The sequence below is a fragment of the Mastigoproctus giganteus genome, chromosome 3 (assembly GCF_048544385.1).
Source record: "Mastigoproctus giganteus isolate SK-2022 chromosome 3, ASM4854438v1, whole genome shotgun sequence".
Taxonomy (NCBI): Eukaryota; Metazoa; Arthropoda; class Arachnida; order Uropygi; family Thelyphonidae; genus Mastigoproctus; species Mastigoproctus giganteus.
The window spans coordinates 247,221,901-247,237,458 of NC_143577.1; the positions used below are offsets into that span (position 1 = coordinate 247,221,901).

Here is a 15,558-nt window from a genome sequence, read left to right on the forward strand (position 1 = left end):
GTGGTCTCAACTGATGATGTTACAAACAGCAAATTCTAAATGGGAAGCATTCAGGGAAGTAATCATAAAGCTACTAGACTTTTCATAAAAATGAAGAAATGCTATTTAAGGCTTACACCTAAATGGATGTCAGATGAACCATAGAGACATGTGGCAGAGAAGAAAAGTGAATGTGATATATAAAAATTAATCCATAATCGAGTCACAAAGGAGGTTAGGCAAGCTAGGCTTATGAGAAGTCTCTGGCAAAGAACGCAAAGAAAAGCACCAAAGACTTCTATTTTTTTTTTTTTTTTTTATGAGAACCCCAAACACGAGAGGTATTAGAACCTATAGTACTTAGTACCGTGCTTGGGTTCGAGGTTGAGAAGACGAAAGAAGATATTTGTTGACATTGGACTTGAACTTCTGTAGATTGTAATTTTCAGGAAATACGTGTGAAGGAAGGTTGCTCCAGAAAACGGCAGTTGGATGAATAAATGAGGAAGATGAAAAGTTGGTTCTGTGGGTTTGAAGTTGGACAGTAAATGGATGTTGGCTGGTGGCGGCACGTGTTCAGACTGTTTTGAAAGAGAGAGCGAGAATTATAGAAGCCAATTCAGAAGAACAGTGCCCATGGAAGTATCTGTAGAAGAGGCATGCAGCAGAAACAGTGCATCTATGAGAAAGCGAGTGGAGAGACTCTGTTAGAGATGAATCATTAATTAACCTAACTGCCCTCTTCTGAATGGAATCAAGAAGCCTGATAGAGGTTTTGGGGGCACCACCCCAGATAAGGGAACAATATTCCATGGCAGGGCGGATTTGCGATTTATACAGAGTGAGCAGCTGTTTGGAAGAAAAGTAACGCCAAGAGCGAAAGAGAAAACCAAGTTTTTTAGATGCAGAGGAAGCAATATTTGTAATGTGCTTGTGCCAAGAGAGATTAGAAGTCAGGGTAATCCCCAAAAGAGATATATCATTTTGCCTAGAAATCGGAGTGTCACTAAAGATAAGCATAGGAGCAGAAGAATCCTTTTTGCGAGATATAAGACAAGACTGAGTTTTAGAAGGGTTGAAATCAACAAATCGTCTTTGCCCCACTGGAGAATTACCTGAAGATCGGCATTTAAGGAATCGGCAGCAGATTTTCGAGAACTTGAAGCTGATTGAGCTGGACAAGGTTTCTCAAAATGGAAAGTTCAATGCAATGTGCTATCATCGGCAAAACTACGGATAGGATTTCCAGTCAATGGAAGAAGGTCATTGATATTCAAGAGGAAAAGAGTGGGGGAAAGAACTGAACCTTGGGGGACACCGGCATTAGTGGAGAAGTTAGAAGACAGAGAGCCATCTACCATCACCCTCAGTGAGTGATCAGAGAGAAAACTGGATAATCAATTACTAAAAACAGTTGGCAAACCATAAAATGAAAGCTTGTTTAGAAGACCTTTATGCCAAACACGATCAAAAGCCTTTGAGATGTCAAGAACAACTACTTGTGTTTCACCGAACCTTTCCATTGAATTAGTCCATAAATGGGTAACATAAGCCAGAATATCACCAGTGGATCGACACTGACGGAATCCATACTGGCGATCGTTGATCAGACGGAAGGTTTCTAGGTAGTTTAAGAGTTGGCGGTTAATTGATTTCTCCATTACTTTAGAAAGAGTAGAAGTAATTGCAATGGGACGATAATTGGATGGGAAGGATTTGTCACCCTTTTTAGGAACTGGCTGGATATGAGCAAATTTCCAAGCAGAAGGAAAAACACCTTTGGAATAAGAAAGTGAAAAAAGGCGGCAAAGAATAGGAGTAAGTTCAGGAGCACAGGTTTTGAGAACAAGTGGAGAAATACCATCAGGACCTGGAGCTTTCTTAGCATCAAGATTCATCAAAATCCTTCTGATATCCTTTTGACGGAAGACCACAGGAGGCATTGAATGGAGCGTGTTAGGAATGGTGGGAGGTGTTTTACCAAGATCATTAATACATGAGCTCGAAGAAAAATGGGATGCTAGCAGGTCAGCTTTATTCTTGGCTGAAGTGACAACAGAGCCATCTGGTTTGGACAGAGGTGGGAGCAGAGATGGGCAAAAGTTGTGGCCAATAGCTTTGGCAAGAGACCAGAATGCTCGGCTACCATTAGGGCAAGAAGCAAGTTTTCTACTCTTAGCCTGTTCAAACACTAGTTGGGACTGATTAATAACTGCTTTACAATTGTTGCGAGCTTTGGTGTTGGCAGAAAATGAAACTGAAGAATTAGAAAGAAGCCAATTACGATATGCAACATTCTTCTCTTGGACAGCCTTAGCACATTTATTGGAAAACCAAGGTTTAGATAAAGGACGAGATTTTAAAGTGGAATGTGGGATAAAGGATTCCATTCCTGCAAGAATAATATGCTTATATTAACAGTATAAGGAAGGGATGAATCATATTGGGCCACTTTATATTAATGGGTTAACTGCTGATAACCCTGCTCAGGTTGTTGACAAACTGAATAGGTATTTTGCATCTATATTCACACATGAATTCTTTAGTGGAAGAGAAATTGTTGCAGCTGAACATAAAAAAGGCACCTGGCGTGGATTGGATCTATCCAATTATATTAAGGGAGGCAAAAAAGCAAGTAAGCAAACTGTTAGCCATAATTATGAGAGCATCCCTAGATTCAGGGAAGGTACCTATGGACTGGAGATGTGCGAATGTATTTCCAATTCATAAAGGTAGATGAAAAAATTACATGAGTAATTACAGACCTGTTAACTTAACTTAAGGAGTCACTGGTTAATTTTGACAACATGTATTTGGATTTCAGGAAAGCTTTTGATATAACTGCCCATACAAGACTGCTGTAGAAACTGGAACAGTGTAGCATTATAGGTAAATTACTGTTATGGATAAAGGGATGGTTAAGTGGAAGAAGACAGAGAATGGTTATCAATAGGCACTGCTCTTTGTGGATTAATGTTATTAGTGGAGTTCCTCAGGATTCAATGCTGGGCCTATTGTTGTTTTCAATATTTATCAATGATACTGATGAAGGTATATCAGGCTTAATGTCTAAGATTGCTGGAATATCAAACACCTAAATCACATAATTTCAATACATTTTATTTCTGTAAATTTTATTTTTTGGTTGCTAAGTTCGCAACAACATGCTCACTACAGGGTTAAGGACATCTACAACAGCTTCCCTACCTCCACACAATAATATTTAAGCCTGGTCTGTCAACTAGAATGTTGGAATTGCACTGATTTCCACTACAACTTTAATATGTTTTATCAATGACCAAAGAACAACTTCTTTCTGCTATCTTGTCCACACCAATAATGAATTCGATTTTAATTTTATCCATAAGAGCAGCACTGTTGGCACTTCAACAAAGAAGTCGACCCAATATTCAAGTGAAAAATATTTCTCTAGTGAGGCCATTATCCTGTAGCATAACTATTCCACCTTTTATCTATAATTTGACAGAGAGAGAGAGACTGGGTGAGAAAAGAAGGCACCTAAAAAAACACAATGAGCTTCTTGAAAGGGTCTAGAGACAGGTAACTCGTCTGGTGAGATTGGCAAAAGGGCATCCATGAGTAAAGACTCCAAATATGCAGGCTACTCAGCTTGGGAACTAGGCACCTTACAGGAGACTTTGAGATGTTTAAGGCTCTGGGAGGCAAAAGTAAAATGAGTGAGGGAAAAATTTTCACAGCAATGAACGATTCGAGAACTAGGGACCATAAATTCAAGTTATGTGGGGGAGGGATTTTTAGACTAGATTTCAGGAAGTTTGATTTTAGCAAGCGAGTTATAATTTACTGGAATATGTTAACTACATGGGTGGAAGAGGCTGATTGTTTGGAGAAATTCAAAATCAGCTGGATCAGTTACCTATGGGAGGAAAGAAATGCATAGGTTGTCTATTTCCTTTTCTCTTACTATTATTTTATTATTTTTTATAAATAAAATTAAATAATAAAATTAATTTTCTGAATTGGCTTCTATAATTCCCGCTCTCTCTTTCAAAACAGTCCGAACATGTGCAGCCACCAGCCAACATCCATTTACTGTCCAACTTCAAACTCGCAGAACCAACTTTTCATCTTCCTTGTTTATTCATTCAACTGCCATTTTCTGAAACAACCTTCCTTCATACGTATTTCCTGAAAATTACAGTCTACAGAAGTTCAAGTCCAATGTCAACAAATATCTTCTTTCATCTTCTCAACCTCCGACCCAAGCACGGTACTAAGTACTATAGGTTCTAATACCTCTTGTGTTTGTGTTTTACATTAAAAAAATAATAATAATAAAAATTAAATTTTATTATTTTTTATTTATTTATTTTTTTTTTTGTCTAGTGCAGCATAAACCTTAGGCTTCCTTGGACCATGTGGCCATTACTAATACTAATAGCACCATATTGCCCTTTCATTCCTTCAACTGGCACATGTTAATGAACATACACCCATGAGCCAAAACATTATGACTTGCGAGTTGTTATGCAAATCGAAGCAACTGCAGGTGAACTACGGCACGTGCGCAGTATAAAAATGGCACTAAGACTATGGCACAACTAACCGGTAATTGGAATGCTGGTGATGGGAGTAATGTGTCACAACACACCATGCTGAAAATGGGGCTGCATACCCACTGGCCGCTCCGAGTGCCCGTGCTAACCACGGTTCACTGGAGACAGTGCCTACAATGAGCACGCGAGCACTGAAACTGGACCTTGAGTGATTGGAAGAAGGTCGTCTGGTAAAATGAATCACGTTTCCTGTTGCATCATGTGGATGGCCAGGTGCGTGTGTGTCGTTTACCTGAGAAAGTGATGGTGCCAGGATGCACCGTTGGACAAAAACAAGTTGGTGGCGGCAGTGTCATGCTTTGGGAGATGTTCTGTGGAATACCTTGGGTCCAGTCATCCATGTGCCGGACACTCTGGCATTTACCACCTACCTAAACATCATTGCTGACCAGGTACACCCTTTCAGGACAACGGTCTTCCCCTCTGGTGGTGCCGTCTTTTAGCAGGATAATGCGCCATGCCACACCAGCCAGACTGTTTGAGACTGGTTTGCAGAACATGAGGAAGACTTCCAAGTATTTCCCCTGCCCTCCAAATTCCCCAGACATCAATCCCATCGAGCATCTGTGGTTTGTGTTGGAACAGCAACTCCAATCTGCAGTGTCTCAACCACAGACCTTACAGGAGTTAAAGGATCTGCTGGTTACTGTTTGTACCAGATACCACAAGACACATTTAGAAATCTTGTGGCATCCATGTGTCGCCTTCAGCTGATGACACACTTCACTACTTTTATTCATCTGTGAGGCTGTGTGGCACAAATTTTGCACAGTTCTTTCTTTTTTCTAAATCCTCATACAAATTTGACAAATCATCTTCTCATTCATATCCAACTGATCAGCCATCATTGTGAAGGTCAACCAATGATCTCCTGCCACAATTTCCTAAATTTTTGCAATTCCATCCTCATTTCAAGAGGTTTACAGATACCCACTTCTTGGGTCATAGCAAACATCCTGATGCCCATATATGAACTGCTTATGCCATTCAAACACACTTGTACAGTTTAACATTTCAAGAACATAAACAGTTTTTAACATTTCATAAATTTCTGTTCCGGATTTTCCCATTTTAAAGCAAAGTTTGATATTTATTTATGGCTCCAATGCAAAACCATGATAGGGAACATTAACACTACTAACAAAACTAGTTGTTACTTGCAACCTGTCAGCTTACTGGACAATCTCTATCCCACCATCCATTTGAAGTTTATTTTCAAACTCATCACACATAACTGCAACAATTATTATTTGTTTGGACTACCACACAATAAACTGATGGCTAGTGGATGGATTCTCACGAAATTTTGTTTGGTTCTTTTAGAACAAAATGTCAAACCTTTCCAGATTCCCTAAAATCAGATCAATAAAAATCTGAAAATTATTATTATTATTTTTATGAGGTGTGGCAATAAAGTTCCCCAACTGGTGCTTTATTATTATATTAGCCATATGGTAGAAGGAAGCCTGAGGCTTTTGCTGCACCAGGCAAAACTTGGTGAGTCCCTTAAAGCTCTCTCTCTCTCTCTCTCTCTCTCTCTCTGGGTAACTTAGAATTTTTTTTTTTTTTTTTTGGCTGGTGCAGCAAAAAGCCTCAGGCTTCCTTTTACCATATGGCTAATATAAAAAAATATAATAATAATAATAAAGCACCAGGTGGGGAACTTTATTGCCACACCTCATATGGTAAGTGTATAGCCTATAATATATATGAAAAAAAAAATAATTTTCAGATTTCTACTGGTCCGATTTCAATGAAATCAGGATTGGTTTGACAAAACTTTCTAAAAGAACCAAATATGAACTTTAATGAAATTTTTATACTGTATTTGGATTGTGGGAGTGATATATGCGGACGAATGGGTTGACGGAGAAGGTAATTGATGCTTTAAGCAAAAATGCTAACGCGCCTAAAAAGAAACATGATAAGGCAGTTTGATGGATTCAGCATGATATCAGTTTTATTTTTCTCAGGAGTTGCGAATATGCTGACATGGCGCATGCAAAGCAATAAAAAAAAAAAAAAAATGGCGTTGAACCATTCTCACATTGATGAATTCCGTTGGCATTAACTATTCACTAAAGAAATTAATACCTCATCAGTATGCCAAGTGCACTTAATTCGTGTACAAATTATAATTAAAATGGGATGTTATGAATACGACAAATTCGCTTTAAACTTCAAAAAAATAAATCAATTCACAAAAAGTAAAATGGTTATAATATAAGTTGTTTGATGCATGTATTCATCCTCACGTAAAAACAATTATAACAAATAAAGACATCTTTTTTTATTATAATTTCTTGAAATAAACAAGTTTTACCTCTAAATCTTTGAATTCCTTGTCTAACACATTCCATTCTTCAGTGAACTTTGGTGACGATTTTGAAGGATTCATTCTCACGTAAAAACAACTAGAACAAATAGAGATATATATATATATTTTTTATTATAATTTTTTAAAATAAACAAGTTTTACCTCTAAATCTTTGAATTCCTTGTCTAACACATTCCATTCTTCAGAGAGCGAAGAAAGAATTTCTTCTCCCATAATATAAAATTATAAATCCCCAAAGTGCGCTATATTTTGCATACACGCTATATCAAAAATGAAAACGAACTCACTTACGATGTTACGTTCACCAAATGACAAACATCATCCGAACCTTATGTCAGATAAACGTAAGATCGTGTCTATAATAACCTTGTAGTTTCTAAGGTTACCCAACCAACATCTCACCAGAGACCTCTACGTAAAACAATAAATAAATATAAAAAAGATGTTTCAAATTTGAACGGAACAAATGGTGAAGCATATACTATATATGACTCAAAAGTCTTTATTATTATTATTACTAGCCATGCTAAGGAAGTCTGATGCTTTTGTTGCACCAGCCAAAAAAAAAAAGAAAAATTTTCTCAGTCACCGTGTGTGTGTCAGAAGTAGAAGGGAAAGAAAGATAAGAATGTTGATATTCAACTCGGGACCCTGGGTGTGCCAAGCCCATACTCACCAAATGTGAGCCACTGGAGTGAAAACGTTGTAGTTTCTAAGGTTATCCAACCAACATCTCACCAGAGACCATTACGTAAAACAATAAATAAAAATAAAAAAAGGGTTGTTTCAAAATTACACAGAACAAATGTTGGAGCATATACTATACCTAAAAATGGGGGGGGAAAAGTTCCTATAAATCCTATATACCTCAAAAATCATTATTTGCGATGTAATAAACATTAATCATAAATTCTTCTTCTCCTTGCCTAATCATTTCCTATCATCGGAAATTGGCTATAACCTTACGCATTTTAATTTTGGTGTTTAGCTATTGCTCTGAATAACTCCAAGGGGCTCACATCTGGTGAGTATGGTTTGGCACACCCAGGGTCATGAGCTGGATATCACCATTCTTCTCTTCCTTAGTAATTCCCTCCTATTCTGACTCTCCTCTCTCTCTCTCTCTCTCTCTCTCTCTCTCTCTCTCTCTCTCTCTCTCTCTCAAGGTAACTTAGATTTTTTTTTTTTTTTTTTTTGGCTATTGCAGCAAAAGTGTCAGGTTTCCTTGCATCATATAGCAAATGAAAATAATAATATATTTTTTTTTTCTTCATGTGTTTTCTGGAGTTTGCCAATGTTGCGCACTGCTATATCAATTAGATAGGTAGTTTTTTTCCTTCTTGTCCATAAGGGTTATGTCCGGTCTGTTGTGCGGGATTGTCTTATCCGTTATTCTGGCGCGGTCCCATTAAAGCCTGTGTGTGTTGGGTTATTATTATTACAGTATTATCTTTCTATACATTACAATAATTTTCCTCCTAATGATATTTATTCAGCCAATGGGAGCAGAGGGATGCGTGTTGCGTAGTAATACGTAACAGAAATTTCTTTTACTGTGATAAAACAAGCTTCTGTTTTAGCGTGATCATGCTAGATAAACCTAGGGTGCACGTGCGTTGTTGATCTCGCGGTACCATTCTAGATTTCCATTTGTAACTTATTTATATATTCATAGCCGAGGAAGAGAAACACACAGTGTCGAAAGCGTCTGTAAGTAAAGCAGACTCTCGATTTACCAGGATCGGATTAACAGGGACTCTTCAAGATTCCAAATTAAAAAAAAAAAAAAAAAAATCAACCAGCAATCATAAAATTCAAGTAATAACTAGAATAGATATTAATGTATTTAATGTATTTATAGATTAATAAATGGGGAAAGATTGAATGGGCTCATGATATGGAACTATTGCAAACAACCCCGGGGGCTGACATCTGGTGAGTATGGGCTTGGCACACCCAGGGTCCTGAACTGTATATCATCATTCTTCTCTTTCTTGGTGATTCCCTTCTACTTTTGACTCTCTCTCTCTCTCTCTCTCTCTCTCTCTCTCTCTCAGGGTAACTTGGGAATTTTTTTTTTTTTCCTGGTGCAGCATAAGCCTCAGGCTTCCTTGCACCGTATAGCTATTAATAATAATAATAAACAGAAGTTTTGCAAGTCGTAAATAAGCGACAAGAAGCGGCGTTATAAGTCGTCATTGGAAGATTAATGTACTGTACCTATTATCTTGCAACCTGCAAGATAATAGGTGTGTGTGTGTCTTCACACCGGCAGCTCAAAAAAAAAAAGAAAATACGAAATGTTTTAGTGCGTCGCGTTGATTGTTGTGTGCCGTCGCACAGCAAAAGGCAAAATTTTGTTTCTTTATGCATGCCAGAATTTTTTTTTTTATAATAACTTTTTTTTTCTTTAGAAATCGCTAAATGGTGGACAAATGCAAGATTGCGCGTTCTATTAAACAAAAACTTAAAATTATTCAAAAGTTTGAAAACAGTGAATCTGTTAAAATCTCTACTGAACCATTATAATGTTGGTGACCAAACCATACACGACATTGTAAAAAATAAAGGGAAGCTATTAGATTTAAAATCGACATCGTAAAAAATAAACGGAAGTATCGTATTGGACACGCGAGTACTGCGTGGTAAGTTTTTTCGCTTTTTATCAATCGCCATACTTTTAACGTTGTTAAACATTTTTCGATACAGTAAGTCCCCGACTTGCATAATTTAGGACTTACGTTAGGTTATTTATATGAGTGAAGATTTCAGTGAAGGGGGACACACATCTCGCTATAATAATGTAAAAACCCACAGAATTTCAGCTATCGGTATTATCGCAAATGCAAAAAGATAGAGTTGACTACCCGTTTACAATTAACTGCACTAACGGAAAAGCCCAATAACCCGGAAGGTGCAAATTGTATTTATTTTTTATGGCAGTAACCTCCAGAAATGTGCTTTAGTAAAATGTGTCGCGGCTGGCAATAATAGTGAGCTTTCGCCTTAAACCTTTGAAGTTCTTTACTGAAAATTTCATTTTGACCGTTATCATAGTGCCAACTAAGAGAATAAGTATCGTATTGGATCGCCTATCAATACAAGGAAAGCGATCCAGTCCGATCAGAAAATTAAAATAATAAGGATGTGTGAAAATGGCCAAACATTAACAAGTATCGCGCGGAATGCAGGTTTGTCAGTGTCAACAGTGAACACAATAAAGGTGAAAGATAGACTACGAGAAGCGGTCGGAACCAATGAAGGTCAACTATAATAACCAAGGCTACGAAATACATACCAGTTTTTTAAGAACAATTACATGCGTTTTTTTCTTCCTTTTGTTTTTTTTCTTTCGTGCCATTCCTGCTACTTCAAGGCTGTCCCCAGATAAAGTTTCTAATTGAACTAATAAGAAACACATGGGTGGTGTTAGTGTAGCTAAGAATAGGAACAGGTGCATGTATACTTGCATGCACACCAATCCTTGCAGTTTGGTAAATAAATTTGATGAATTTGAGGTATTGCTCAAAACATCAAAGGCAGATATTGTTGGGATATCAAAGACGTGCGATCACACAGATATAAGGAAAGCAGTACCGGAATTTGGGATGTACAATGTGAACAGGAAGAATAGACAAGATAGAAAGGGAGGAGGGGTTATACTATTAGTTAAGAAACGCATAAAATCCAAGGAAGTCAAGCCAGTTGACATCGCTGGACAGTGCAGTGGCGAGTCAGTTTGGTGTGACATACGCATTGGGAGATCAAAATTGAGAGTAGGAGTGTGTTATAGGCCTAATGACTCTGATGAGTATAATAAGGAACTGTACAGGGAAATAGAGTGGGTCAGTAAATCTGTCTTACAATGGGGGATTTCAATTTCACAGATATTTACTGGAATTTGTGGGTTGGTCACTCACACACTAGCAAGGCTTTTGTGGATTTATTGGATTATTGTTTTCTACAACAGCATGTTCGGGAGGCAACTATAAGGAGTAATACTCTTGATCTAATTATCAGTAGTGATTCTTCAGGTGGTAGATGACTTTCATCAACCGGTGAAATACAAACACTTTGCTTATTGGAGGCTTGAAGTGGTTAAACCCATGTTTAGTCTCTAGAGCAAAGTTTCCGGCATCCCCTCCCCCCATACTTCTCCTTCAACCCATGCACGGTACTAAGTACTATAGGTTTTGATACCTTTCGTGTTTGGGGTTTTCATAAAAAAAAAAAAAATTAAGAATCTGCAGATAAAGGAACCACTAGGTGGCAGTGATCACAGTGAGCTGAGGTGGGATTTACTCAAAGAGCTAACTACCATCACGGGTAAAGGGAAAGGTTTTTGCTTTCGTAAAGGTGACTACGATGGTCTGAGACAGTATTTAAATTCTATACAGTAGGACCAACTGATGATGTTACCAACAGCAAATTCAAAATGGGAAGCATTCAAAGAATTTATCTTGGAAGCTACTAGGCTTTACATACCAACTAAGAAATATTGTTCAAGGATTAGGCCTAAATGGATGTCAGATCAACTAATGAGACATTTGGCAGAGAAGAAAAATGCATGGGATACATATAAATTAATGGGTGATATGGAAGCCAATGAGAGATATAAGTTGGTCTGTAACGAAGTCACAAAGGAGATTAAGCAGGCAAAGGCAAATTATGAGAAATCCTTGGCAAAGGATGCAACGAAAAACAACAAAGAGTTCTTTACCTATGTAAACTCTACAAGTTTACATACAGTTTACTACAAGCAGATTGGTCCACTGGATATTGTGGTCCAACTGTTGATGTTCCTGCTCAGGTGGCTAACAAACTAAATGAATAATTTTCATCTACATTCACACATCAGATGTTATTCAGGAAAGGGAATGCCAGAGGTGATTTAAACTCTGGCAGTAAGCTGGATGATTTTGTAATAACTAAGAGGAAAGTGGAGGAGAAACTGTTGAGGATAAACATAAAAGAGGCACCTGGGGTGGATGGGATCTATCCAGTTATATTAAAGGAGCCAGCAAAGGAAGTAAGCAAACCTTTAGCCATAATTATGAGAGCTTTTTTGGACTCAGGGGAGGTATCCATGGACGGGTGATGTGCAAATGCGACCCCAATTCACAAAGAAAGATCAAAGGACAACAAGTAATTATAGACCTGTTTGTTTAACTTTTGTTCCAGGAAAATTAATGGAGGCACTGGTTAAAGAAGTACTACAGGATCATCTAGACAAGACTTCAGTTATACCTCGGACACAGCATGGTTTTGTTAAGGGAAAGTCTTGCCTGACCAATTTGATTGGATACTATGTTGTGGTCACAAAGAAACTGGATGCAGGGAATAACTTTGATATCATATATTTATATCTTAGAAAGGCTTTTGATACTGTTGCACATGGAAGACTGCTGAACAAATTGGAGCAGTTTGGCATTGGAGGCAAATTGCTGCTATGGATTAAGGGATGGTTGGGTGGGAGAAGACAGAGAGTGGTAATTAATAGACACTGCTCATCGTGGACTAATGTTATTAGTGGAGTCCCTCATGGTTCAGTATTAGGTCCATTGTTGTTTTCTGTATTTATAAATGATATTGATAATGGTATATCAAGCTTAATGTCCAAGATTGCAAACGATACGAAGGTTGGCAGGGTTGTTAAGGACACTAATGACAGTACGCTGCTGCAACAGGATCTAGAAAAGTTGAGTAGATGGGCTGATGGTGGCAAATGATGTTTAACATTGACAAATGTAAAGTACTACATATGGGAAGCAGCAACCCCAGAGTGACGTATCAACACTGTGGTAATACACTGACAGTGGTAGAGAATGAAAGGGACTTGGGGGTGGTTGTGCAGGCAGATATGAAGTTTTCTGAGCAGTGCAGACAGTCTGCAAGAGTAGCTCATAGTGTCTTGTCAATGATATACAGGAATTTATCTAGCAGGGATAAGGAGGTGATTATTCTCTTATAAGGCAATGATCAGGCCACACCTTTTGTACTGTATACAGGTCTAGAGGCCTAATTTTAAGAAGGATGTAGAGATGTTGGAATGAGTACAGAGAAGGGCAACAAGATTAGTGAATGGAACAAAGGGTTGCTCTTACGAAGAAAGGCTTAATTTTCGCAAATTACAGTGTCAGGAAACTAGGCACCTGCGAGGTGAACTGATTGAGGTGTATAAAACCTTGAATGGTTTGAGCATGCTCAATGCTGATGGAATTCTTCCTCTTGCTCAGAATAATCATTTGAGAGGACATAAATACAAATTGAGGAAAGACAGATGTTGGATTGAGTGCGGAAGTCTTCCTTTAGCCAGCTGGTGGTTGGAACAGACTTCCATCCTTTGTTGAAGAAGTTGATAGCGTAAATAAATTTAAGGCTGAGCTGGACAAGTGCTTGGAACGAAAGGAGGGGTGAAATGGGAGCGTGATTTTTTTTTTTTTTTTTTTTTTTGGCTGATGCTGCATAAGCTTGCTTTCTTGCATCATATGCCTCTACTAATGCTAATGCTAATTAAAAATATATAACTATTTTTCTATATATATAACTATTTTTCTTCATTCTTCTGAGGATATTGTGCGGTTTCTGTAATTTTGGTATATCAGGGATATTGTAGCAATATTTTATTAGTCATTCCCGAATTACATAAAGCTCGAGTTATGTAGGAAGTCCTGGAATGTATCTCTTAAGGTATGTCGAGGACTTGCTGTATTTTTGGATTCACAAGGAAATCGATTATCCGGAATTTTTTTTTTACCATTTATCCCGGAAAATCGAGAGTCTACTGTATTTTATTTTATTTTATCAAAAGAAGCGATCACAGCGAGCAGGGGCCACAGCCCCTAGTTATTATTATTATTTATCCCCAATCAGGGAGAAATAATAATAATAATTCTCAGGTGCTGTTTCCAGACCATTTTCGCATATCCTCCAACCAACACATTCACAATCTGCCTATCTATTCCATCGATTTTTATCTTAGATGATAGATTGCTGGTTTCCACATTTATCCTCTTTCACTATATGACCAAATTAATAAATATTACTTGGAGTTGTAACTTGGGAAACGAAAGAAACAGAAATCAGCCAATCACAGAGATTTGCATTTGCTTTATTGGCAGAGAACGAAAGTTCTGCAGCTGTTATCAAACATCATGTTCTGTTATTCTTCATTTTCAAATTTCTCAGAGCAAGAAAAACACTTTGTCAACCATTATTTATTACCGTGGTGTACGTAAATTTTTTTTATTGAAAATTTGTAGCTGGATCATTTAAGGATCAGAGAAAGATATTATAATTTGACTTTCCACCAATTAGTCAGAACGCTTCAACTATCTTTCTGCAGTCCAACTTGCCTAATATAGCAGGTCGCTTTATGGGGTTTCACTTTTCGAATTACTGGAGTATCTGCCCTAGGGGCTCACATCTGGTCAGTATGGGCTTGGCACACCCAGGGTTCTGAGCTGGATATCATCATTCTTCTCTTTCTTGGTGGTTCCTCTCTCTCTCTCTCTCTCACACACAGGGTAATTGGTGAAAACATTTTTTTGCTGATGCAGCATAAGCCTCAGGCTTCCTTGCACCATACGGCTAATAATAATAATAATAATAATAATAATAATAATCCTACCCAAAACATAGATAACTTAAATCGTTTCCGCATGCAAACTACTGTTCTGAATAGGATTAATCAATTTACAGACACAAAAATACGGGTTTATGTAATGAATTACGGATGACCCTAATATAATATAATAATTTGTCAACTATTACCATTACAATCATTCTTTTCTAACTTGTGATAGAAATGCTGAAGATGTAAGAAAATTTATTATTCCAGTTTTCAGTACATGATGGATCATCCATAAAGTATGAATGATTCATGACGTTAGCGATCGTAAAACGTTGTCCAGTTTTGATACTAATATATGTTACTCATTGCTGTATGTACATTTATTTTTTTTTTTTTATTTTTTTTACTAATTATTACTCTGGTCTGCGCTGTAGCACAGTGTTATCGTCACCAACATAACCTAACCTATAAATTTTTTATCTTAGTTAATTTTATTTTACTTTCATTTTTTTTAACTTTTTTTTAATTAAATTATTATTTTTTTTATTATGATTTTATTTTTTATTTTTCTCTATGCTGATACCCTAAGTTTGGGTAGCTGTGGGTGCGGGATGTGCTGGCACCCACTGGTAGAGCACAACCTCCCGTGGGTGCGGAACTTCGCCCTCTTTAGGGCAGACAAAGATTGTAATGGTCTATCTCCACTTGGCTAGGGACATATCCAGTTGTGGCCACCTCCTCGTGGTGTAGATGGGCACCGGGCATACTTTCCAGGATATTGCCTGCCCCGTGGCAAAGAGGCCAGAAACAACTAAACAACAACACATAATATATACAAATATAACACTACACGTTTCTGGCCCTTCTGCGGAGTTTTGTATCATCACAGAGTAACATGGTGGAGATGAAATAATGTTCCTGGAGCCACTGTACAGAAGAGACGTCTACATATCTACGAAGCTATTCTCGAAATCTGGAATATGACTTTAGCTGCTCGCAGGCAACGGATACACAGAAAGTAGTTGACCAGCTCTACTTCTTGGTATGTGGGATAGGTAGTTGGACAGGTT

At 37.7% G+C, this 15,558-nt stretch overlaps 1 protein-coding gene across 3 annotated transcripts in view; it reads right to left on the reverse strand.

Annotated features, from left to right (window-relative positions):
- LOC150089005 (transmembrane protein 120A-like) overlaps positions 1–7,291 on the reverse strand; it is a 118,838-nt gene extending 111,547 nt beyond the window's left edge. The window contains exons 1-2 of one of the 3 annotated variants that reach the window (XM_090370996.1): positions 7,207–7,291; positions 6,901–6,991 (exon numbers count right to left, since the gene is read on the reverse strand). In XM_090370996.1, the coding sequence (XP_090227122.1) occupies positions 6,901–6,975 (75 nt within the window). In that variant the 5' untranslated portion in view covers positions 6,976–6,991; positions 7,207–7,291. Of the gene's footprint in view, positions 1–6,900; positions 6,992–7,056 lie in introns of all 3 variants that reach the window. The other 2 variants (XM_090370997.1, XM_090370998.1) reach the window with 2 other exon arrangements.
- Between the last annotated feature and the right edge of the window lie 8,267 nt (positions 7,292–15,558).